Consider the following 25,141-nt stretch of genomic DNA (forward strand, 5'->3'; position numbering starts at 1 on the left):
GCTTGATTTTAAGTTAATCCCCTCCTCCCGGCCTTCCCTTTTGCTGACAATTCATTTGGCCATTTCCAATAGAGATCTGTACCCGTATCTCCCGCCCTCCTCCCCGCCCCCCCCCCCAAGCTCCCTCTGTCTCCCCCTCCTAGTTTTGATCTTCTTTGGGGGAGGGGATTTTGGTTTTTGCTTTATTTTGCTTTTTTCTGTTTTTCTGTTTTTTTGTTTTTGTTTTTTATAGGTTTCAGAGAAATTATGTTGAATCCAATAAGCCTTCCCGGACATTCCAAGCCTCTTAACCATGGCCTCTATGTTGAGGATGTCAGTGTTTATTTCAGCAAAGGACGTCATGGCTTTTAAAAACTCCTTTTAAGCCTCCCTGTTTTGATGTCACCTGGATAGGCTGGGCCCTCTGAGAGGTGGGAAGCTCTAGGCGCTGTTCTCTTTGGATCCGGGGAAGCTAAGTAGAAACTGCATGAGCCGCCGGTGCCCCCGTGCCCCTTTCATGCCACCGAGACGGGTGTCGTCCCCCGTCCGCCGCCGGCAGGGCTGCCCTGTCCCTCAGTCATCACTGTGCTCCTTTCTCCCCTGGCCTCCGAGGCAGCTCCTGCCGCCGTCAGTAGAGCCAATAAAGAGAGTTAAAAACCTGTGCACCAAGAACCATCTTTAAAACAAAAACAAAAACACACACTAGCCATTCTCTTGCTTTACCAAAACCACCCAACCACCACGAGAAAGTCTGACGAAGTCCAGCCGTGCTCCGGCCTCCTTTGCCCTGCTTGGAAGCGTGGGGTCTCCCCGGCTCTCCCTGGGATCCCAGGCCGTCCTCTTAGCGACCTCGTCGCCCTGCAGCCTCCAGTGGGGAAGAGCGGCTAAGCGGAGGCAGAGACCACGCGGTGAGAGAGGGGGAGCCAGGCCCGAGCTCTGGCACCAAATTAGGTCTCAGAGGAAAGAATGGAAACCAATCATTTTCTATATATATATGCATATATATATATATACAAAAAAATTTTTTTTTTGGTGGAAAAAAAACATACTTTTTGGGGACACATTTTCCCCCTCCCTTCCTCTTCTCTCTGGAATGGCTCACAGTGAGTGTGATATTAGAAAACTCCTTGGCCCCTAGATCTGCAGTCCTAACAAGCTTTGGCTACGGGAGGCCTTGGCCGTGAACGGGCCATCCTCCTAGGACCACAAGGGGACCGAGGGAGTCAGGGGCCAAGGCCCTTCCCGCTAGTCCCTGATCCCAGGATTGGCTCTCTCCCCCCCTACTTTCACTTACTCTTGACTCAGAACTTTCGGAACCCAGTGGAATCGCCATTTCAAGGCCAAGATGAACTGAAGGGGAAGAGAAGGAGAAATGGGCCTCCTCCAGCCCCTCTCATGGCACCAGTGGAAGTGTTATCCTGTTCTCTGGTCAATATCTGTGTTCATTTCGCTTGCTTTGACTCATGCCTTACTCCATGGCCACCCTCTCCCAAAGAGGGGGTTTGCTCCTCCCATTTCCAGCTCGATCACTGAGGAGAGGGACGGGGACGCCTCTTCCCTGCTCCGGTAGGACAGGCACAGCGGTAGGGCCTGAGCCGTGCCCCAGTTTGCTGCCATGTTGGCCGAAGGGATGCTGGGCATGGCCCAGCTGCTCCCCCCTGGGGTGGCTCCGTGGTGAGAAGTCAGCACAGGCTGTCCCTTGATGGTGGAGAGCATGAAGCAGCGGGGGTCTCCCATGGGGAGCTCTTAGGACACGACGGTGGTGGTTTTTAACCCACTTAAGTTTTGGGGTGGTGACGCACAGCGGAAGACAGTAGATTTTCTCTCTGGCTTCGGCACATTTCCATGGGAACCAAGCTCCCCACTGAAGCTCCTCCTTCCTGGGTCCTGGGGATGGTGGTTCTTTGTGCCCAGGTTCTTGGCCCGTATCGGGGGTGGCCTCCCAGACCCCGTAGTGTGCAGAGCAGCGTGTGTGTGGGGAGGGGTTCAGGTTTCTCCAGGGCCTCGAAGTGTGTGTGCATCTAGCCCCTACCAGCTTCCCGCCGTCCTGCCCGCCCCCCACTGCTTCGTGTCAGGCTGGTCCCCATCGTGTCCTGCTGACCCTTTGGGCCAGGGCCTCCCCCGGAGTGTGGCTTTAAGGAGTAAGCTTGAGGATGATGTTTTTTTTTAATTATTGTAAATCATGACCTCATTTCCAGCCTGCCAGGCTCCATCCATCCCAACATCTTTGAATCTGCCATTTTCTCACCTTGTGCTATGACAATGGGCGTTGTATTTCCAGAGACTTATAGGAGTGTTCAGTGTATAGTTTCTTAATAAACACTTTATTTTCTAATGAAATGACTGCATCAGACCTCTTATTTGGCAACTTTGTAAAGAATATTAAAGATACAGAAATTCCCACATTTCTGCTCCCCCCAACCCCACCCCTCATTTTACCGATACTCTTCTAAAAGAAGTTTCTTAGCTCAGTCCTCGTTTCCCGAAGTGTTTGCAATCCGTTGCATGGGTTGCTTCCACTGAGACTCCTCCCAGTAGGTCAAGTCCATCTAGTGAAGCGTTGCCTCATTTTATCGAGGAAGAATTAGAGGCACAGAGAGGTTGAAGGGCTCACCCAGGGTCACACAGCACAAGCGGTGGAAGCAAGATTCAAGCCTGACTCCTCCAGGCACTGCTCAGGCCACTGAGACCCTCGACTCCTTAGTGGCTGGGGGACTGTTCTGTTGTCTGAGCGGCTGAGGCTTACCACGGTGCTTTCTTTCGAGCCGATCTGTAAGAGGTTTGCAAGTAGACCTGAGAGATCCTTGCACCAGCAGGTCACTTGGATTCTCCCCCGGATGAAGCAGTTTTGTAACTTCCCCGGATCTTGAGGACGTGACCTTGTCCAGAGGAGGACGTGACCTTGTCCAGAGGAGGACAGGGTGCTGGGCTGGTAGGCCAGTCTGCTGATCACTCAGGGATGCCCCATGCACACAGCCACATGCTCGCAAGCTCGGGCGGGCCAGACTGTCTACCAGATCTCACGTGGGCTACCCGGAGCGGGAGGCAGAGGTGCGGTCCTCCTGAGAGCAGCACGTGTAAGTGAGCCGGGCTCGGCTGTCTGCCCTGGGTCCCTGGCCCTGACCCAGTGGGAGCAGCGGCCATGCCTGTAATTTACAACATCTTCCTTTGGAGAGGAGGGAACTCTGTGCGCAGGGTGTCCAGAGCAGGAGTGGAGGACAGGGGCCAAGGATGATTTCCTGGGCAGGATTGGACTGTTTGCCGGGCCTCAGCAGGCTTTGTGGGAGCTTGTTTGCTCAGCAGGTGATGGCAGGGTCGGGAAGTCCAACAGGAGCGGCCGCCTTGGGGGCTGCCCTTTCTCCTGACCCTCATTGACTTAACCTATTTAAATTGAGTTCGAGCCCCTGCCCCTGCCCCGAACCTCACTCCAAATGGAAATTCCTCTTCTCTAGAATGGCCTGGGTAGGGCCTTGCCCCAGCTCTGCACTCTCCTGTTCTGTGTGGTTCCAGGACTGGACATCGAGTGTCCCAAGGGATGGGAGGATCTTTGGGACCATGGGAAGAGCTTTCATTTTTAGTAGGAGATTTGAGCATTGCTTTGTTCAAATGCATGGAGCCTCCGATGCAGGGGAGAAGAGGGGATGGACAGAAATCGCCCCTGAAGAGAGGGGAGGGACAGCACCCAGCTTGGGGGAGGGGCATGCACCAGCCCTGGGAAGGGAGTGCTGTTTCAACACAGGAGGCAAGAGGCAAGATGGGGGTTTAGAGGTTTGGAGGCAAGAAAGGGGAGGAGGGTTTTCTGGTGGCTTTTGTTTTGCCTGTGAAGAGCAAGGCCAGGCCTCGTGCTATGAGCGACATCTGAGGAGAGCTGAGAAAGCCTGCGGTGCCGAGTGGAGGGGACGGGGCCTGGTGGCTGGTGGTGCACAGAGCGTTGTCAGGCAGAGCGAGGACCAGCTGAGAAGGGAGAGCGGGGTTCAGTGTCCAGGACCCCATTTTCCCTGCTGGGCTCTGAAATCCTGGGCACTTACCCCAACATTAGAGACTCTGGGGTCATTAGAGCTCGCACGGGGCTGACCCCGAGAGCAGAACTCGGCCCAAAAGGGCGCTGGCTTGGCCTGGCTTCATGCAGGGAGGCTCAGGGAACAGCAAGACCTTCTGGGTTTGGCATCTCACCCATGGGATTTCACAGGGCTTTTCTTGGGCTCCGGCTGGCACTGTGGTCCTGCCGTCCAGGTCCACGGCTGATGCAGGCCGTGAATGCAGGGTGCTAGCCGGGTGCTTCTTTGAGTCTAAATTCTCGAGGGGGCAGCTGAGGAACACTGGTTCTGAACCCTATTCTCAGGAGCCTGGAGAGCGGGAAGGCTGTTCTGTTCTTAGAGACAGCGGTGAAAACAGGAGTAGGGCCTCCCAGGGGCATGCTCTGGAGAGGACTGGAGTCTTTCGTGAGCGTTACATGGCCAGATCCCAGAACTGGTTACGGAGCGCCGAAGAGTGGGGCCCGCAGAACGCATTGTTAGGTCACTGAGGCAGAGCGGCTTGGACCCTAGGCACATCTGACCCAGGAGGAGGCTGAGACCCAGAGAGGTCAGGAAAGAACCCCGCTTGTCCCAGCTGGGGACCGGCAGGAGCAGGGCCCTCATGAGGTCTCCCCACCTGCCCTGAGGTCTTCCGCTTCTGGAAGGCTGCAGTCCTGGGACCTGCATAGCCGTGGTCTTCCCCCCAGCCCTCCTGAGGTGAACTCGTCTTCTGGGGCTCTCGCCCCGTCCCATCTAGCCCGGATGGGGAGATGCCTTCCCCAACCTCCCTCTGGAAGCACCCAAACAGGGTGATTTTAAAAGACTCCCTGGAAAAGAATGTCTGCAGTGTTTGCATTCCTCGCCCAAGCTAGTGTTTCGTGACCCCGCACACTGGACAGGGTGGTGGGTCTTCGGCCTAAGATTGATCACATAGCTTGCAGGCGGGGAGATGGCCAGGCTGACGATGGTGGTGTCTTTGATCCTGGGGAGGCCTTGCCAGGTGTCACGCCTGATGCTCGAGGGGTGGGCGAGCCTGCCCGGCTCCTGGCAAGTAGGAACAGCTTCAGGCAGGAAGGTGGGGGGAGGATGGAAGCCCCTTGCCTGACTCCCCCGCCCCCATTCGAAGTTTCTAGTCCCATCAGAAAGCCCTCCTGGGGTGTCGAAGCTCAGCCACTGTGCTTCTCACCCAAGAAAAGAGCAGAGGCCAAGCATGTTCCCTGTGGAGGCCAAGAAACTGGCTGCCAGGCGGCCCTGGCTCTTCCCTCCGGTGCGGGACTCCCTTCTGCAGCCGAGCTTCCAGAAGCCGTGTCCTCACCGCCACCTCCCAGCCACAGGTGTGACCTCCGCACAGGTGTGACGGGCCCGGGATGCCTGCGTCAGCTGGGGGCTCCTTGCAGGTCAGGCCCTGGCACGAACGGACACGGCAGCGAGGGGCAGGAGAGGGTTCGAGGCCGCGGAGGCAGGGGCAGGCGCGGGCAGATCGGGACAGGAGGGCTTTGTTGCTGTGTCGCTTTCTGAGCTACGCCAGATAGGATTAGGCAGAGGGCCTTTGTTTTTCTGTGTTCAGGGACTCTGAGCTCCGGCTGGACTCATGCGTTGCTACCAGAGCAGTTCTAGAAGGGAGAGAGAGATGAGCTGAAGTGGCGGGAGGTGCTCCTGGCCGCTCTGGGGGCTCCCCTGAGAAGGGCAGGGACCGGGGGGGGGGGGGGGCTCCTGAGTGTGACAGTGGGGGAGGGGACGGGGCCATGGGAAGCAGGGGAGGGACAGGGAGCCTGGTTTGCAGCCAGATTGGGAGGCCTGGGCCCCCTACCACGCACCCCCCACCGCTCCCCCATACCCTCCCCTTCCCCGTCGTCAGTGGGGCTGGTGTGGGCAAAGCTGCCGCAGGCGCCCGTGGCCTTGAGTGGCTCTCGCTCTGCACTTTGCCGTGAGAAATCCTCTGAGCACCCCCGCACTTCCCTCTCCCCAAAAAACCTCAGCCTGGAGTTGACGTGTCACTCTCGGAGTCAGTAGGACTCCTTGTGCAGCCCTGCTTGAACCTGAAAGTGCTTGAAGGAGAAGTGCTGGCGAGAGATAAGGTCCCTTGCCTACTTTTGGGGGGGGGGGTGTCCAAAAATGCCATCAGGATTCTGAAATCCATTTGGGCAGGACTTCGATCCCAGTTCCTCCTCTCGGTGGGTGACATTTCCGTGACGTGACCCCGGGGTCCCCTTGGAGTTAATTCTCCCCTGCTGGCTCGGGGAGGTTTCTGAGGTCTACGGCCTCTCTGCACTTCTGGCCCCGTCCATCAGGACACGTCGCCTCCTGTCACGAGGCATCTGGGTGTGCGCCTCAGAGGGCTGGATCTTTCCCCACTGTGCTGGGCCTACATGGGCTGGGGAGGGTGCGGCTCGAATGTTCTGTGTGCTCTGGGGCGGGAGACAGTGAGAACGGGGAGAAGGGGGCAGCATTGGGGCTGGCCTTGGACAAGGAAGCAGCAGGGGGGAGGACCTCAGAAGGGCATAGAGGATGCTGCTTGCTCTGGTTCTGTGTCAGAGGCCTCCAGCCCGGGCCATGACCCAGTCCACGTGGTCCCACTTTGGGAAGGCGTCTGGAACTTCGTGGGGTAGAGGGAGGAAGCAGGATTACGCAGCTCTGAGAGAGGAGCCAGAGCTGTAGAGAGGTCCGGGCTGAGGGCTTTGGTGACATGCCTCAAGTCCCGGGAGCAGGAGACCCACGCGCTCCCTGCACAGCCCTGGTCTTCTTGGGGTCATGGTTTTCCCTACACTCCTCTGCAAACAGGAGCTTCGAGAGGCCCCTCGGATGTAGAGGAATCGAACTGTGACTTGGCGAAGGGTGAGGGGGGCTCAGAGCATAATAGGAACAGAGCTTGGCTTTTCCGAGAGGCCAAGATGCTGAACCGTTCTCCCTGGACCCCGGTCCGAGCAGCGTCAAGCGATGTGTGAGGGCTTGGAGGGAGGGCAGCCCCCCCCACTCCTGCCCAAGGCAGGAGCCCCGGGATCATGCTCCCTGGTCTGTGGCTTCCTCAGAGTCTGGGGCGGGGAGGGCAGAGCATCAGGTCAGTGCAGATAACACCCTCGCCAAGCCTGACTTTGGTAAGTAACACTGATGGCCTTGGTGGCTGGTAGTGACAGCCCACTTGCCTTTGTGGCCCTCTTTCCCCGCAGCTCCTGCTGCCCACAAGCTGTCACCACGGCAGCAACACGAAAGCCCGCTTCTGCCTTTGGGGACCTCACTGGAGCGACTGGCCCGTTTCCCTTAAAAAGACGTAGACGTCCTCCCTTTGTCCCCACGTTCATCCTGCCGTGAGAAGGGCTGGGACCTGTCCCCGGGAAAGCGATTTCACGGCTGTCGGGGACATGTCTGGGGGATAGTTCTGTTACAGAGAAACGCCGCCTTCTTTTACCCTGAAGCTCCCCCTGGTTTTTGGTCCCTTTTGGTCCTTGCGACGTTGCTTTGCAGCACAGCGTTCTTCCTCTGCAAGGCTTGCCGTAGCCCTTGGCCAAAGGTCATGCTGTGTGACTCCCAAACCGAGGGCTCAGGGAAAGAGCAGGCGTGGGGCTGGGGGAAGGGGTCGCGGGTGCTCTCAGAGGAAGGACATCTGTCCCCGATCCCTGATGCGGCTCAAAGCAGCTGCGTGGGCCTGGGGAGGTAGTTACCTCACAGGGCCAGGTTCTTGAGGATGTCAGGAACACAGGACACGGAGAGCCCTTGAGTTTGAATTTGGGAGGGTTGAGGTTCCCAACTACAGGAGACCTCTGGACCTACACGAGTTCTGTCACTCGTAGTCTTTATCAGCACTGGCTGGCGGAGCAGTCCCCAAGTCCTCAAGTCTGTGTCCCATGGGACAAACGTAGGTGCTGCTTCCAGGCCCTCCTTCAAATAGTCTCAGGGGGAAGGAAAACTCCAGAAGGCAGGCTGGAGCCAGCCTCCCTATTCTGTGGACACCAAAGCGTCAACCTTCTCCTGCTGTTAGTTCTGAGAGAAAGCTCACATGACAGAGGGCCTGAGGGGAAATCTCACAGCACTTTTTGTCACGAGCCTCCGTCTCTGCGAGCTCCGTCTGGTCAGGAGGACACAGCCGGGGTCCGTGACTCTATCTATCTGGGGGCTGTGGCTTAGGAGCGAAGCCCTTCCCTTCAGAGGGAGCCAGATGCCGCGCCGGCCAGTGAGAGCTTGCTTCTGTTCTTTCCCACAGTCAGTGGGGAGCAGAGGAGGCATCACAAATATAGAATGCATTCTGAGAACGTCCTTCCTGGGAGAATTTAAATTCCAAGTCCCTGTTTGAATGAGTCATGGAATCCTTCCATCCCGATGCCTGTTGGTTTGGCAACTCTGCTACCATAACAGGCAATGGCCCCAAGTACCTCTGATACCAAATGGCCAGTCTGGTCCGTACGAAGACCGGAGTGACCCCATGGTCCATGTTTAGGATGGCGTTTTTGGCCGTCTTGGTGGTTTCAGTGGATCAACTAACTGCTTGACCAAATACTGTCTCACATGAACTGATCCATTTTCTGGGCAAAGCTTCAGTTTCTGCAATGTGACTCTCTTAATTTGAGTCCTCAACGTGCAGAGAAACTTTTCTTCCCACTCGAGTTATTACATAAATGATGTTGTCAGGGTTGACATTGACGTTGGTTGCAACAATGCTTCCCTTGAGTCTCAGGAGATGCTAAGAGCCCATCCAGCAACTTTGCAGAATGTTGCATGGAATAGCCAGTCTCTTATAGATTCACAGTACACATTAGGATACTAAAGGCTCTGAGAAGTCCTGCTTTAAACAAACCTTTTTATCCCACCACTTTCCCAATCTAATTAAACACAGAATGCTCTTAATACCTATCTGTAGAATGAGACACACACACTCTTTAGGTAACACTGGGTTATCGGGTGGTCAGAACTTTTTTTTTTTTTTAAGATTTTATTTATTTATTTGACAGAGAGATCACAAGCAGACAGAGAGGCAGGCAGAGAGAGAGAGAGGGAAGCAGGCTCGCTGTCAAGCAGAGAGCCCGATGCGGGACTCGATCCCAGGACCCTGAGATCGTGACCTGAGCCGAAGGCAGTGGCTCAACCCACTGAGCCACCCAGGCGCCCCAGAACTTTTTTTTTTTTTTTTAAAGAATGAAGCAGGATATTAACCAACTGCTGACCTTCTATCATAATGAACGCGCACACCCCAACACCTTTGCCCAGCAGGCTCAGTTGCTACTTTTGCCCTCTGCTTGGCAAAGAGACAGACACGATTCTGAGAGCAATGGGCAGGTACTCTTGTGAAGGGCAGGAAACCTTCAGGGTAGTATCTCCGAAGAAAATGGTAAGTCATCTCACGTAAGAGTGTGAGACTTCAGCACTAAAACTGACCACCCTCGCAGGCTGGTGAAGGACACACCCGCTAGTGTTAGGACACAGCAATGGACACCAGCAGCCCAGCCTCAGCACCTCTAGTAGCAGAATGGCTTGGGGTAAGTTACTTTTCCTTGTTCCACATTTGTTTCTGAGCTTGCTAACCATCAGATACAAAGACTCTACCTAGACAGGTGCCCCAGATGCAACATCGCCATGAATCACTATTGTCTCCTGGTGGGGGACACCTTTTGGTCCTTGGGTCCATCCCTCTGTGCTGAGTGTCTTGGTGTAATCACATGGGAAGAGCGCCTTTGCCCCCTCCTGAGATGCTGGGGGCCCTGAAGGCAAGCGGAGGGAAGTAGGAAAGCGATGGGTGCCACTTGCTGTGAGGGTTGGGGGATTTCTCTGGCTGAGGAAGGAAGCAGATGCTTGGGGGTTAATAGAACCTCTCTGTCACAGTTGGACAGGGCCAAGCGGGAGTTCTCGGCAAGATTTTCCGACTTTGATCTCAAGAAGGCAGCTCTGCCTAACAAATAGTCTGAAATGTCAAAGAATAAATGTTAAAGCTTGAGGGGTCGTTCTCTGGGGAGTTGCCTGGGCTGGCTAGGGAGGGAGAGGAGGAGGGAGAGAGGGACACAGCAGAATCCTTCACATAAAGATTCTGACTTGGTTTTGTGATATTTAAGAAAAAAGAAAACTCTGAATTATTTATAGCACAGAAGAGGGAAGCAGGCTATAGAGAAGTGTCCAAGCGTAAGATGGTAGTTCACGTTCCGTTATTTAAATGCCCCAGCCTTGAACTGGTGAAACTTTTCTCGTTGGTGACATGCTGTTGACCTCTCCTTGAATTATTTATTGTTATTTTTACTACTACGATTATTATATTAATTAAGAAAACTCAAGTCCTTGGACTTGGGAGTTGGGGGGAGGCAATTTCTAGAAAGGGTTGGTGCAGAAAGCAGGAGTTCCCTCTTCCTCTTGAAGGATCTCCAGCACGCCCTTCCCCATTCCCTTCCACTCCCACCGGGTTGTGTAAGGCTCCCGGATGGGTGTGAAACATGGTGGTTTTGGCCTGGCCACCAGTTGGCCACGTTGATATTATTTCAACATGGTGTGCAGTGTTATTCCATTTGAAAAATGGAGGCAACTGTCCTATGCCTCGTCTGGGTGTGCTGGGCCAGCGAATGATGCCGTGTGTTCAGAATACCGAGCACCTGAGTGGGAGTGGAGGGGAGAGAAAATACCATCCATGTTACGTGGTGGGAGGGGGGAGGGCCGGGGAAGAAAGGACGTAAAGAAATTTATAAAGGGAAAATCAGAAGCGGTGAAGGATTGGTGTTGAAGCTGGAAGGAATGAGGTCTTTCATCGGTTTATTTTGGACAGTGATGTTGTTTAGACGTTTTTAAAAAAGTGCTGCTTGTTGCTAATCACATCCTGATTCCATAGCCTGGGTAATTGAAATCTACTGATAATCTCAGAATTGCAGTTAAATTAAAAATGACAAGCTTCGGATGCTCTCCCTTCTCTCTCCACAAATAATACAAATGTGCTCTCAGTCCCTGTACCTCTAATTGTTTTTGCACACCCCGGACACTCTCGGGGATGCAAATGAATGGAACCAATTTTGTCAGGCTGGGGATGTGGAGATGAAGCTAGTCCAAGTGCAAATGGGGTCACCCGTATGCCTCCCCACAAGCAATACGGTGTTTACCATGTGTTGCTTTTATTGAAAATAGTAATACTTTTGCCATTTTTCTCGACATTTTTTATCCACCTAGAAGAACCTAGAGAACATTTTGCACCTAAAATGTCCCAGGGACACTCCTGTTATAAAACTCTGAAAACGGGCTGATTTTTATACTCGGTGACTTCCTCTACCTCTCAGAAAGGTCTTCCAAATATTTTTCCTCCACTGTCCGCTTTCAGTGAGGTAGGAGTGTGACCCGTGTCGCTGCACTGGGGCAGTGGTTCTCAGACTTCGGGTTCTCGGGACCCCTTACAAATTATGAGGACCCCAAAGAGCTTTTGTTTGTGTGGGTTCTATCCATCTCTAGCTATTGCAGGTGAAATCAGAACTGAGAAAGATTTAGGAACACAAGCATACACACACACACACACACACACACACACACACACACACACTCTAGTTAGCCATCTGACGATGTCATCACACGGCAGGAAGCCACTGGAAACACTCCACGCGTACCTGTGAGAGAATGGGGGCAAAAAAAGGTAAAGACCATCTTGGTAGGCCTTAGTAGACCTTAGACCTTCCTAGGGAAATAACTTTAACACGTGGCTCTCCTGGTAGGGTCTTGGGGCCGCTGGGCACGTCTGGGCCACATTTTGAGCCATGCTGCTGTAGGGAAACTGAGGCACCAGCAGATGCTCAAATCAGAGTCGCATTGGTGTCAGTGCATGATCCCAGTCATGCACTTCGCTCCAAGGGTAGGGCTGCCATCCGAACCCCAGGTCCTCATGCAGATACCACAGGAATGGTCTAGTGCTGGGGCTATGGGAAATACACAAGGACTTCCTCTGTTATGAAGAAAGCTCAACGGTGGACATTTGCTTGCTCTGCAGAAGGAGCATGGGCTTGCTGTAGCAGTAAGCACTCTTGGCTGATTGAAGAGACTCATCGTGAAGAGAATTTGCAAAATCCTGCTGGTGAAAGAGAGTGGAATGGGTGGCCTGGGGATGAAGAGAATTTATAGTCAGCACCTTCCAGAAATCCCATCATGTGCGCCCTAGCCCTCCTGGTGTGTCACATCTGGATCGGTCTAAGGAACAGCTGGGGCTCGGGAGTGTTCTACCGGGTCACATAGGCAAGTCTATTTAAGTTTAAAGACCCTGGCCCCTCCCTCACACTCCTGACCCGGGCAGTTTTTGCAGAGGAAGATTGAACTATGAAGAGTATAACGCCTTGGGGACCTTTGGGTTAACTCTGTGCGCACATCAGGCAGCTCCCTGGAGTTGCGGAGGCCTGGGTGCGTGGCGCTCTTCTTCCCCTGTCTCCTGTCACTTTTAGCTTCATGCCCCAGATTGATCAGGTCCACCCCAGGGATCAAGAACTGTTCTCAGCTTGTTCTGAGGAGCTCTTTGGCACCAGGACGTCACAGTCCTCCCCAGGAGAAGTGGGTCTTTCGAGAGTGTTTCCGAGATCGTGAACAGAGGTGGTGCTTCATTGATTCGCCATTCAAATGTTGACCTGAATGTCCTATTTCCTGCCTTCAAGGGCTTCCCAGTCTAGTCCATTGGTTCTCAACCAGTGGTGACTGGTCCCCCATGGGATATGCGTGGAGATATTTTTGGTTGATAGATACTACTGGGAGCCCCTAAAACAAAGTTATAGGACCCCAAATGTTGATGGCACCAAGGTTGAGAAACCCAGTCTACTAGGAAGTTAGATATGTCTTAGTCTTGAGTAAGAGGGACCCTATAATTTTCAGGGCCCTCCTTCAGCTGCCAGAAGTCCGAGGGCCATGGGAAGCGACCACGTAGAGCTTGAGCCTCACTCCCTTTGTGGGTCAGGTTGTAGTTGCCTACCCCAGAATTTCTCAGCAAGATAACCCTTCACCCACCTTCACACCATGTGCAGACTTCTCCACTGGTCTACTCTCTTCCGAAGGGTGGGCTGCCCTGCAGGCAGGTACACTGTGAAGCCTGGGGGTTGGCCAAGGGGCTGGCTGCTGTTTAGGGCAGACGGGAGTGTGAGTGTCTCATGGTGCAGCCTGGGTGTGCACGTGTGTGCGTCCAAGGCCCCCTTGGCCATGGGAAGGACAAGGGGAGCAGACTGGGGCCAACTCTTGGGCACTTTGTGTCCCAGCTCACAACTCCAAGGAGCCAAGGAATTCTCACCTGGCCCTCCAGCTCATTCTAAAAATATATTTAACAGGGTAGGAGGATAGGATGTACTCCATTTCACAGTGTGTTAGCTTGATTTATAACTTTCAAATCTTCAGACGTGTGAGATATTGACTTCCGGTAATTCTGTGGTTCCTGGTCCAGCAAATGTGAGGGGCAGGCCTGGTGCGGACTAGTGAGTCATTATGAAGGAGTACGATGGAATTAGGCATGGCGTATGCAGAGAGGAAGGACGCTTAGTTTTTAAATGTAGTTCTTAAAAATACTGAATCTTGCATCTGCTTGCAGCTGTGGTAGTAAGTGGAAATGGCAGTTCAAGGAACCCCACAATTAGGGTGATCAGTTGAGGCTTTTCACTGTTGTGTTGTTTAAAGAGATGTCCCTCTGTCAGAGCCTTAGGGTGCACGGTCTTCTGGCAAACCCGGGCTGCTCCAGGCAGGCCTTCTTCCTGCTGGGCCATCTCCATGCTGGGGCAGGGCTCGTGCGGTGTTATGCCCTTGTCAGGTTGCCATGGAGACCGATCTCGAGGCCCTCAACATTGATCAGTATTTATGGGGGATCTGCAGTTTTCTGGATGTTGTGACCAGCACTGTGCAGGAGAGGGAGAGAGAAGGGCAGCTCCCTCTCCTCCCCCACTGTGGATGATGGAGAGGGTATTTTTCTGTTACCGAGAGGTGAAGACACAGGAGAAATTGAATGGGAAGGGTGTATTTTTTTCCTCCTAATAACATTGTGGGTTTTTTTCCGATTACAAAAGTAATTTATATTCACAGTAGAAAATTTGTTGAAATACGGAAAAGCACACAAACACATAAATTATCCACCATCCCATCACCCAGAGACAACACTGTTAACATTTTAGCTTTCTGCCTTCTAATCTTTTTTATGTACTTATTTAATTATTTAACAGAATCAAATCATTCTGTGTGCATGCACACACACACCCTACGTGCCGCTTCCTTTCCTTTCTAAGATCGCATGCGCCATTTAAACAATATTTTGCAATATCAAAATTTTGTATAGGTTATTTCACATGGTTCCAAACACCACACACACACACACACACACACACACACACACGCAGGTACATGAATATTCATAACAGCATTTTTCAATATAACCGAAAGGTAGACAGAACCCAAATCCCTCTCCCTTGGCAGATAGATAAGTAAAACATGGTATATACATAGAGTGGAATATTACTCAGCAATAAAAATGAAGAAAGTACTCATCATACAGGCTACAACATTAACAAACTTCACAAACACTGTGTTAAGGGAAAGAAGCCAGACTCAAAAGGCCCCACTTTGTATGATGTCATTTGTATGAAATGTCTGAGAAGGGGCAAATCTAGAGAGACAAAGAGTAGGTTAGTGGTTGTGTCGGCCTGGGTTGGGGATGGAGGGTGACTGTAAATAGACCCAAGAGATCTTATCGGGGTGATGAAAATTTTCTAAAGCTGGATTATGGTGGTAGTTGTGCCATTTGGTAGATGAACTAAAAATCGTTGAATTGTGCATTTAAAGGGGGTGAATTCGGGGCTCCTGGTTGGCTCAGTCAGTGGAGCAGGTGACTTTTGATCTTGGGTTTGTCAGTTCAAACCCTACATTGGGTATAGGGATAACTTGAAAAAATAAAAATCTTTAAAAATAGCATAAAATAAAATGGGTGAATTTTATAGGAGGCAAATAATACCTCAGTACAGTTTATATATATATAATATAGTAGATACATATGGGAAACAAAGTATCTATAAGTATATGACATATAAAATAAATGTAAATAGCATATTTATGTAAAATAAAGTTTATGTATAGATAGCCTCTATATCAATATTATTGATACATGTATCAATAACATGTATTAACATATTGCTATACAATAATATATGTATTGACTCATAATATTGAGATAGAAACATCTCTATATATAAACTTTATTTTACTAAATATACTATATGTATTTATTTTGTCTATTATGTACTTCTATATATTTTATTTTATATATATATTTATTATATTATATATCTATAAGCTTTATTGGGGGTATTATTACACAAGTATTGAGGCATTCATAACATGTATTGATTTATGAATATAAATTTATATGTCAATAATATTGAGGTAAATAATACAGGTATCTCAATATTGAGGTAATTAATACCTCAATATTATTTTATCCCTGTCTGTCCATATGTGTGTATATCAGTACCTACTTATGGACCTAGATAGTGAGAATTCTCCTTCCTACACCTGTCCGTCATCCGTAGGCTCTTTCTACCACTGCCGTCACCCCAGTGGAAACCACCGTTAGAGTGTGTCCTTACCGATTACATATGAACAGATGTATATAAGCAACTATGAAACCCATTCTTGTTTGTTCTCCATATTTGCAATATATCATACGTCTTGTGCCACACTTTTGAGTATCCCCCTGCCAGTGTCTGGAAGCTCTTAGAGACCTTTCTCCTTCTTTTTTGGGAAATAAGTACTATTCCATTGTATTGGTATATTCAAATTTATTTAATTTCTTCACAATATTTTTTCACATTTTTGCTGTGGTTTGAACCTAAGTACATGAACTACAGGTATGATTGACTCTAAGTATCATATTAATACAGGGCCAGATACTGCCCTTGGCTAGCTGGCCTGTCTGATTTGCGTATATAACCTATACGGGGTTATACCAACGTGTACTGTCCATGGTAATATATGAAAATGGGGGTCCCTGCAACCTCAATAAATAGAGGATCACGGCATGATTTTTAATGGATGGATCGTATTTCCCCTTGTGGATATACCGCATTTCCTTCTTTTGTCCTCTATGTTTGGAAACTTGAATTATTTTGTGATTCAATTCTTATGAATACCAGACCAGGTATTTCAGAACTTCTGGTAGCTAGACTGAGTGGGGAGGATGGGGATCACTCTGGCAGCCCCCATCAGGGGCACCGTGTGTCTGCATCACTGCCTTGTGGCCCACTGCAAACACCCCCAGGTGTCTAGGGGTTCCCCAAACGGGTACCCAGCAGATAATCTTTACAGACAGCTGTGTTCTTGTAACAGAGAGCCGACATAGGAAAAGCCCCCTCCTCCTAAACCGTGGTGACTTCACATCCCGGGACGGATGGTTGCTGAATGCAGGAAGCATTCCTTTTTCCCGGGTGACTTCAAAACGTTGCCAATGTTCCCATAATGTTCTTCCCCCACATACTCCCCCGGTCAGGGCCTTACCCCATCTCCAGGCTGGAGATTCTGAGCTGCACAGTTCCAAAATGTTAATGGGATTCTGAGTGAAGCTTCTAATCTCTGATGTCGTACAGATGGCTAACCAAGCGTGGCACCTTGACTTTCTCAAGGTCAGGGTGAGGGTTGGAAGCCAGTCCCCATGTATCCTGACCTCCTGCTCTGGCCTTTAAGCAGGTGGCCTCCCGGGAACACACTGAGTGGGACATGACAGCAGGGATGGAAAGTGGCGGCACGAAGGCCACAGGCAAGTTCAGAGCGAGGCATTTCCAGCCAACCCATGGACTGGGCACCAGGCAGAGGAGGGGCCCAAGCGGGAGAGAAGTCAGCCCGCTGGAGCAAACCCAAGGATAAAGCACCAGGAAGTAGGAAGGGGTGGAGATCGATCATGAGCTTCTCGCAACCTGCGGGTTTTTAGTCAAGGGGTAGCATGTTTCCTCTCTTGCAGCTCTCGGTGGTGACTGCAAAGCCCATGTTGGGCTTCCAACACGCCTCCTGCGCTTTTTCTAAAAGGGCCCTTAATGTCGTCCTTCAGGGGGTGGGCATGGGACAGAAACTGACAAGGGGGAGAAATGTGCCCTCCCTCCTTCTGAGCTCCTGGGCTGGAGGTGAGGTCCCGGGGACAGGGAAGGTCCACGGGCAGCACAGTGGGTGAGACAGAAGTCCCACAAATATACGGCAGCGCATGAGCAGAAGGGGGTGGTATTAAGGACGGAGATCTGGTAGGAAAAGCAAGCTGGGCAGGGGAGGAGCACTGACATTGAACCAATAAGTGCAATTAGGGTTTGTGACTCTTCCTACAGCCCAGGCAAGCTGTTCATTGGTCGTCCGTCAGAGCTGGCTGCCAAGATGCCATGTGTATTCCTGGATCCCCGGGTGCTGGTCCTTTCTATCTGCCAGGCTGAGGGAGGGACCGTGGATGCCTGGTCAGGCATGTGTGGCCCACCACGGGAGGCTCGCTGGCATCCTCCTGCAAGCCAGGGTAGCTGGGAATCAAGGAGGCACAGGATAGAAGGAACTCTGCGAGACTGCCCTGCCCCCTTCCTTGCAATGGGATCGCAAAGAGGCAGTTGGCAGTGATTGGAGCCGGAATTAACCTCTGATGGCCTGGCCAGAGGGCAGCGGTGCCCTCACCAACACACCAGGGGCTGTGCACTGCTCACTCTGTCTAGCCAGGCCCCTGGCAGGACCTGTCCCTGCTCAGGAAGCAGGGTCCAGTTAGGGGGTTACAGAGTCCAGCCAGGAAGTGGCTCTTCCCCTACAGCCAGTTTGAACTTGGTCTGCGTCCTGCCTGTCTGACTTCTCTCTCCCCCTCCTCGCCTCCTGCTGCCACCGGCCTGACATTCCGCAAATCTGTCAATGGTGCGGGGCTCAGCACTGTGGGCGATTGATACATTGTTGCTCATTTCTCAGAAGCTGTTAACGAAGGCATTCATTCAATACTTTCTAAAGATCTCCCAGCAAAGGGGGCTTTCAGTCTCCCTGGAAGTCTACCCATGCAACTACCTGAGGTTTTTTGACCTCTATGACACACATGACCTTAATTGTGTTCAGTGATTTAATGAACTGATGATTGGAACTTAATGCAGAGGGCGGGGCTATGCATCAGAGTTGCAAAGATGATTTCAAATCTGGTTGCTGCTTCATGGGAAGATGGCTGGGCATGATGAAATCGTGCATGACGTTGTGATAGACAGCTCTATGTTCGGGTTCCCCGGAATTCCAGAATCCTGATCATACCCATGTCTGACAAGATAGGTGAGCACCCCTGGTCATCTTAGTAGGATGGCTAAGGGTGAGAGAGCTCAGGTAAGCTTTGGTCAGACTGTGAAGGTACTTGAGGCTCACCGGTGTTGAGTGAGGGCTAGGGAAAAAGCCTTTTGATTTGTGTGTCAGGAGATCACTGTGACAGTGTGACAGGTGACTGTCAGGAGTAGTCAGCTCAAGTAGTAAACGACCTATCAAAGGGTCTGCTGATGAAGGGGGGCATGCGAGAAGTTTCTAGGGGGTAGGTAGGGTCAAAGAATGCTTTTTATTATGAGGGGGGGGAAACCTTACCCTGTAGGTTAGAAGTCAGCGGGAAGGAGAGACTTACAGCACCAAAGAGAGGTAAATACGAGTTGGGCAACATTCAGAAAATAGACGAGAAAAGCTGAGGACAAAGGCTTGAAAAAAAGGACTCCCTCTAAGGAAAGAAGGAAAGCCAAAAATGAGGGAAGTAAGGCTAAAGAGAGACAATTAAAGGGATTTCTGTTTCTGTAACGAGGTACAGAACACAGTCATCCAAGAGAGAGTTTGTCTGCACACTGGGGGAGTTTCTCTGTTGTCGCCCTGGAAGGAAGTTCTGGCTCAGCCTTCTTGGGAAGGGGACCCAGATACTGATGAACTTGAATTCATAAGGGGGGGGCGAACACTACTTGTTTTCACTACAGTGAGTTTTTGGCTGATCTCAATTTCCCTGACTTTGCCTGCATCAGAGCCACATTTTGGGTCTGCTCCTCACTTTGCCTAGTGGGATGAAGCTGGGCACCCGCCTTGCTGAGAGTTCAATGGGGCAGTGGGCTGGTCCCATACAAGGATGCCCCCCCCCACACACAACTAAGTGTCTAGAAACCCAGCAAGTCCCGCACCTTGCCTGTTTTAGCTGTTACCTGTGACAAGGTTCATGGAGCCCACCCAATGACATGGTAGTTGAGGTCTTTCCAGTTAAAGAAATGGTCCTATTGGTTGGTGTCCGTGGCTTCATGAATTAATGCTGTGATCGAGCCTGAACCTGGGTTTAGAGCTTCAGGTCAAGAAAGTGGGATTTCAGGAGACATGAAGAAGCCCAGGTTCTGATTTTTCAGTAACTTTGACATTCTCGAGTTTGCTGGCAGAATCTCTGCTCAGACGACCAGGGTCTTCAGCTCAGTGTTAACTCGGAGGTGTGACTGCCCTCCTGCTGCGGGCTGCCCTGGTTTCATAACTAGCCCGGCCGCCTGGGTTTCAGAATTCAGTTCTGCTGAAGCTGTAGCCGTTTATCTGGTCCTGGATCTCTCGTCCACACTTAGTGTTTTCAGTCACAGGAGCCTAGGGAACAGTGATTGACAAAAACCCCACCAAGGCAGTCACTCATCTGTTTAACCAATAGGCATTGAGCTGCTGTGGTACAATTCTGATGGAAAGACACACGAGTCTTAGCGTTGGCGGCGCTGCCTTTCCACCGGGGAGGCCAGATGAGAAGCAGACGGGTAAATAAGTTGGTGAGACAGTTTTCCAAGGGCTGGCATATTGTGCTATGCATGAAAATCAAAACAACGTCCCGTGATCGAAGTGACTCCTTTTTGTTGAAGGGCAGCAGAGTGGGCATTCTGGGACAGGTAGTGGCTGCTATCCAGGCTCTAAGGTGTCACCTAGCTTGAAATATGTGAGGAGAGAAGGAAAGGGGGGGTGGAGATAGTGGAGAGGGGAGTGGGTGCTGGAGGAGGGCTGGTGATGAGGTCAAGGGGGTAGGCAGGATCAGATCCCATAAGCAATGACAAAGCAACCTTGGCTTTCAGTCTAAGTTCATACTTGAAGTAGGAGAGGGACGCGAAGCTTCCTACTTTGATTTTTATTGAAGATGACCCAGGCCGGCTGGCCATGTCCCAGTGGGAATGGGGGGGGGGGGGGGATGGAAACTCAGGAGCCCATTGCCCGGATGAGAGGCCGTCACAGCTTGGATGACGATGACGGCGGCGGGAGGGGAGGAAGAGGATCTCCTGGGGATGAGGACCGATTTAAGACATGTGTGGAGGCTACGGTCAACAGGATTTACTGATGGGCGTTGGTGGCAAGTGGGAAAGGGCCATCAAGGAAAGCTGGAGGCTGAGGGGCTTGTGTCACTGAGAGAATGGCAGCGGCCATTTATACACTCCAAGACCCTGAGGAGGGCAGAGGCAAGGGTAGGGAGTGAGATTTCTCTTTTGGCTGCGCCACGTTTGAAAGACCACTAGACTCCCCCAAGCAGAGGCGGTAGGGAGGGATTGGGACGATGAGGATGATTTCACAAGCCAGAGGACGGTCGAGCAGCCTTCAGATAGAACTCCCGGAGCCCCACCGCGCATACACGTTCCACCCCGTGTCTCCAAGGCTGTCCAGCCACAGGGAGGCTGCCGCTGGTTCTTATGAAAACTTCAGGGTCTCTGCTCTCACTGGGTCGCGTGACTTGACCTGTACGGACCACTGCTCTTTGGGTCTTCGTCCCCAGTGAGTGACACACGCCTTCGGTGAAGTGTTTCACACTCAGAACGTCACACCCACGTGACGTTTGTGTGTAGAGAAGTGGCTTTTGCTCTACTTTTGACGTTATGTGCTGGCAACACAAATTAGCAAATGCTGAATCTCAGATGTTTCTGTTCAGAAAAGTCCCCCGGCTACCCCACCAACAGGCCATCCCCATGCTGCGAGGCTTCCCCTTTCTTCTCTCCCATGTTTCCCCCCCCCCCAGGAAATCCAGTCACAAGACCTCACTGTCCAGAATGATATTGTTCGTTCCTTGCTAAGCAAGGAGCCGAATTCAGGTGCTCTGCGAAACCGTGGGCCACCTACTTCCTGTCCATCCCCAGCAGGATGGAGAACTCGTAGGAGCTTAACATGTTTCTGTCTTCTTTCATGGTCTCCGAGAGGTAAGGGAAGTAGTAAGAAGATTGATTTGTCCCTTACATGAAGTGTGTCACCCCTCCCGAAAGGACAGAGTGACTACATGTAGATTAGACGTGAACATTTCTCTCCTCTGTGCTAACACGGAGGGATGTGACCACTGCCATTTAATGAGAGCCCCTTTTGTTCCAGGCTGCTCCCCGTATATGATCTCATTTAGTCTCACAACAATACCGTGGTCTGAGTGCTCTTATGAGCCCATTTCACAGACGAGGAGATCAAGGCTCAAAAAGGTAAACACAGCTCGTGGCAGCAGAGCCTGGGTTCGAGTCAAGCCCGACCTCTGAGTGACACCACACAGCCTCCCACAGGGGGAGTGCCACCAATCAGAAGGCCCCCTCTGTGGGACTGTGGTCACCAAGATGGTGAAGATCTTGTTGATGATGACGAGGTTGTTGGTGACGATACCTGACCTTTACTGATGATGCCTGATTTAGGTCCTTGAATACGTGTTCTACGTAGACTGACAGATACATTTAGACTCGAAATACTTCTATGAGGCAGGCTTTTTTTTTTTTTTTTTTTTTAATGATAAAGAAACCAAGAATCCGAGAGTTAAGTAACTTTCCCAAGGTCATTCCCAAGAATGATTGGGGTGGACTGAATTTGACCCCAGGCAGTCTGGTTCCGTAAGCTGTGTTGAGTGGTGTTGGCCAGAGCCAAGCTGTTTGGTTAAGGAGACGGTAAAACCCACCACTGTGCCCCAGGGACTGGAAATTTCAAGGCACAACTGGAACACTGCGGTGTGGTGGTCAGAGCAAGGGTTTCCTGGGCAGATTCCTCCAGACGACATGCCCCTCCTCCACCAGAACCCAGAGGGACGCATCTCTATGTACCTGGGCGAACTTGACGCCTATGAGCCAAGCACTTTTTTTTACTGCTATTGTTGGTGGGTGACGGAACTAGAACACTCTTCATCTGACTGTTGTGTGAAAGTCATTTTTATGTATATTTTCACATTTTTACGAGAAGAAATGGAGGTTCAGAGAGAATAGATCGCTTTCCCCTATAGCTGTCTCCCCAGCCCCTCAAGACCCAGCTAGATGCTCCTGTCAGGTGCCCCTGAGGTCCTCACCTGGCTCCCCCGTGGGGATCGGATTTGCCTGCCTCCACGCTAGACCCCTGAGCTCCAGAAAAATGTCTCGCTCCCCACCGAGCCCCCAGCACACAGCCTGGCTTTGACACACACTGTAACTCAACGCACATTACACGGTGAGTGAGTGTATGGCCCCTCGGCAAGTAAGTGGGGGGGTCCAGGTGGGTACCCCTGTTTCCATTACTGTCAAAATGACAATTTTTATAGAACTCTCCTCGTCTCTGTCCAGTTTTCCCATCATGCTGGGGGCAGGTGTGGACCGGTGGCTGGAGCTGACGGGGAAGTTTGGAGCAAGGGTTTCTCATGGGGGCTGATACGGGAGGACATTTTCCAGCTCTCTCGATGCCCTTCTCAACCGAGACCCAGACACACAGCCCTCGCTTGCCAGCTTGCCACAGAGTTCAGCCACTCTGAAGGCTCCATGTGCCAACGTAAAAGCGACTCCAAGTGATTCCCACCTGCCATGAGCTTGTCATGGGTCGCCCTCCAGCTCCTCTGTGCCTTGCCATGTCCCCAGATCTCCTGACTCTCGGTCGTTGGCAGTAGAGAACAAACAGCTCCTATAAGCCAGGCAAATGGCCCTATTTGAAGGCCCGTAGCCTGGAGTGATCAGAGTTTTCTCTAGCTAGAAGCGGCAGGCAGAGTCTTCTGCAGACAAATTCGTGTCGGGTGGACAGGTGCAGTAGGTGTGCTATTAGAGGACAGATGACCTTTGAACGGATGCTCCCCTCTGGGTCCGCGAGTGCCGGAGTGCATGAGCGTTAGCAGGCAGCCCAAACGAGCACTCTCCGGTAAGAGAGTATAGGTGAATCTTGGTCTTAGAGCTTGCTGGGGTTCTGCCGCTGTGCTCAGAGGTTTGCAGACTGATATCATCTCATTTGCTTACAAACATCCAAGAGGGAATCACAATCGGAACAGATGTCCCCTCAGAGAGGTTGAGTAAGATGTCCAGGGTCACACAGCTAGTCCGTTGCACAGCTGCGAGTGTCTGATGCCAGCTCTGGGCCCTTGAACCATCCTGGCGTAAGAAGGGCCTCTCCGCCCCCTGCTCTTTGCGCACCCGCAGGGGCAGAACATGATATGGTCTGTGGTTTGTTCTTGCTACCACGTTCCTGGGAAATCAACGGCCAGGGAATTGTGCTTGAGTGGTAAAAATTGGTCTGTAACAGTTCAGACCCCCCTGATATCCCCGTGGCTGTCAGGAACTCGTGCAGGCACTTACAGATGCTTTTCTTTATTAATCCGTTTATTTCTAATGCCCACTAAAGTCAAACAGAAGAGACCACACACCAGGTGGAGAGTGCCGTGGCTTTTCACATGTGAAGTTAGTAATCATAAGCACTAGGCAGCAAATTCCATTCACCAAACTCTGGTCTGCTAGAGACCTTTATGGGGTTCTTCTCATTACAACGAGACATTTATCGAGTGGCTTTGCCCTTTTGCAGATCACATTTTTTCCCCAGTTTTTTTTTTCCATGACTGGTCTTCGATCCAAAGACTTAATTCCTTCCTGATTTTATAACTTGGATTTCCTAAGTCATTCCACCTAACGCATGAGCCAGAATAAGTGGAGATTCACATGTGTTTGATCCCACATCTCACAGATACAGAAAAGTCATACAAGATGACATCCGTGGGTAATTGACACAAGACGAGTTTCCAGGAAGGGGCTCTATTGTCTGTCCGGTCATTCTGCCTCTGCACTTTCTGTGCTGCAAATGGGAAAATGGGTAAGTTCCTCGACAAGAGACATAGAAGAGAAAGGCCAGTTTATAGAGTAAAAGAGCTGGTGTGGGAAACAGCTTATCTTGCTTAGTTCCTCTGGCTTCCATCTGTGGGGCCAGGAAGGCTGTGTTAGAGAACCATGCATAAGGACGTGCCTCTCCAAATGCTGGCCGGAGGGGGATGGCAGCCCCGACCTGTGCACCCTGCTTGTGTCTTGTACTGGGTGGGTGGTTGGGGGGGCGCTTAAGGAGCCCTTCACACCTGCCTGAGAAGCCAGCAATGAAGATCTATTTCAGAGAAAAAGAAAGTACATATTGAAAAGGTCGAGACAGGAGCAAAGTGGCAGCAGGAAGCCGGTAAGAGCAGGCCAGTGATGAAGCATAAGGACCCGCACAGGCGGGGGCAGGCAGGCAAGGGGACCAGAAGGGCTTGTTCTCAGAGAGCGAGTGGACAAAGGGGTGGGAAAGTGTCAGGAGAGGAAGGTTACAGTGGTCTGTGCTAGAGATGACCGCAGTGGACAGAAGGGTTGTTGAGGTCACTACATCAAGCAACAGTCTCTTGAAAGATGAGAGGGGAGAGGGCCCCAAGGCCAGTGGGAAGAGGGAGCTGGGGTCCCCCTGCAGGGGATGGGAACATGGTTTCTTACCGGACTCGTGAGTATGTTCTATGTGGATTCCTGGGGCTCATGTCCTAGAGTCCCTGTCTTGGTGTTTTGGGGACACCCAAGTGTGTCCAGACCCAACAATGAAAGGTGGCCCCATGTCAGCAACACAGACCTAACGATGTCCAATGAAGACTTCTTTCCTCCTGATTTCCCACTGACATTGGTTCTAACAGCCATATGACCCCCAATTTCTGGGATCTAACAAAGGACCATAAGGCATCATTCAAAGCCCGAACGTCTATGTGGCTCCATTTCTTCTGGCACCAAAAGAACTAGAAAAAATGATCTTCTGGTCCAAGGCACCATGTACGTGTGGCTGATGACATTACTGGGACCCTAGAAGCAGCTTGGCACGTGAGGAACTCAGATAGACCTAATTTGAGACACCAAGCCCACGGAGGGGTCCCAGGGGTCAGGTGGGGCACAAAGCCTTCCGCCAATTCCAACTTTTTCTTTGTTTTGTTTTGTTTTTGGTGGAATTACAGGGCAGGGGGAGGTTCAGTAGAACGGCCAGGAAAC

The 25,141-nt window shown here is 51.4% G+C and overlaps 1 protein-coding gene across 4 annotated transcripts in view; it reads left to right on the forward strand.

Annotated features, from left to right (window-relative positions):
• Nucleotides 1-25,141, forward strand: part of NTRK3 (neurotrophic receptor tyrosine kinase 3) — a 387,271-nt gene that overhangs the window by 279,547 nt on the left and 82,583 nt on the right. For 2 of the 4 annotated variants that reach the window (XM_046008584.1, XM_046008585.1), the window contains one exon: nucleotides 233-2,320. The exons of the other annotated variants lie outside the window; for them this stretch is intronic. In XM_046008584.1, the coding sequence (XP_045864540.1) occupies nucleotides 233-351 (119 nt within the window). In that variant the 3' untranslated portion in view covers nucleotides 352-2,320. Of the gene's footprint in view, nucleotides 1-232; nucleotides 2,321-25,141 lie in introns of those variants that run through there. 4 annotated transcript variants of the gene reach the window in all.

The sequence above is a fragment of the Meles meles genome, chromosome 6 (genome assembly GCF_922984935.1).
Source record: "Meles meles chromosome 6, mMelMel3.1 paternal haplotype, whole genome shotgun sequence".
NCBI lineage: Eukaryota > Metazoa > Chordata > Mammalia > Carnivora > Mustelidae > Meles > Meles meles.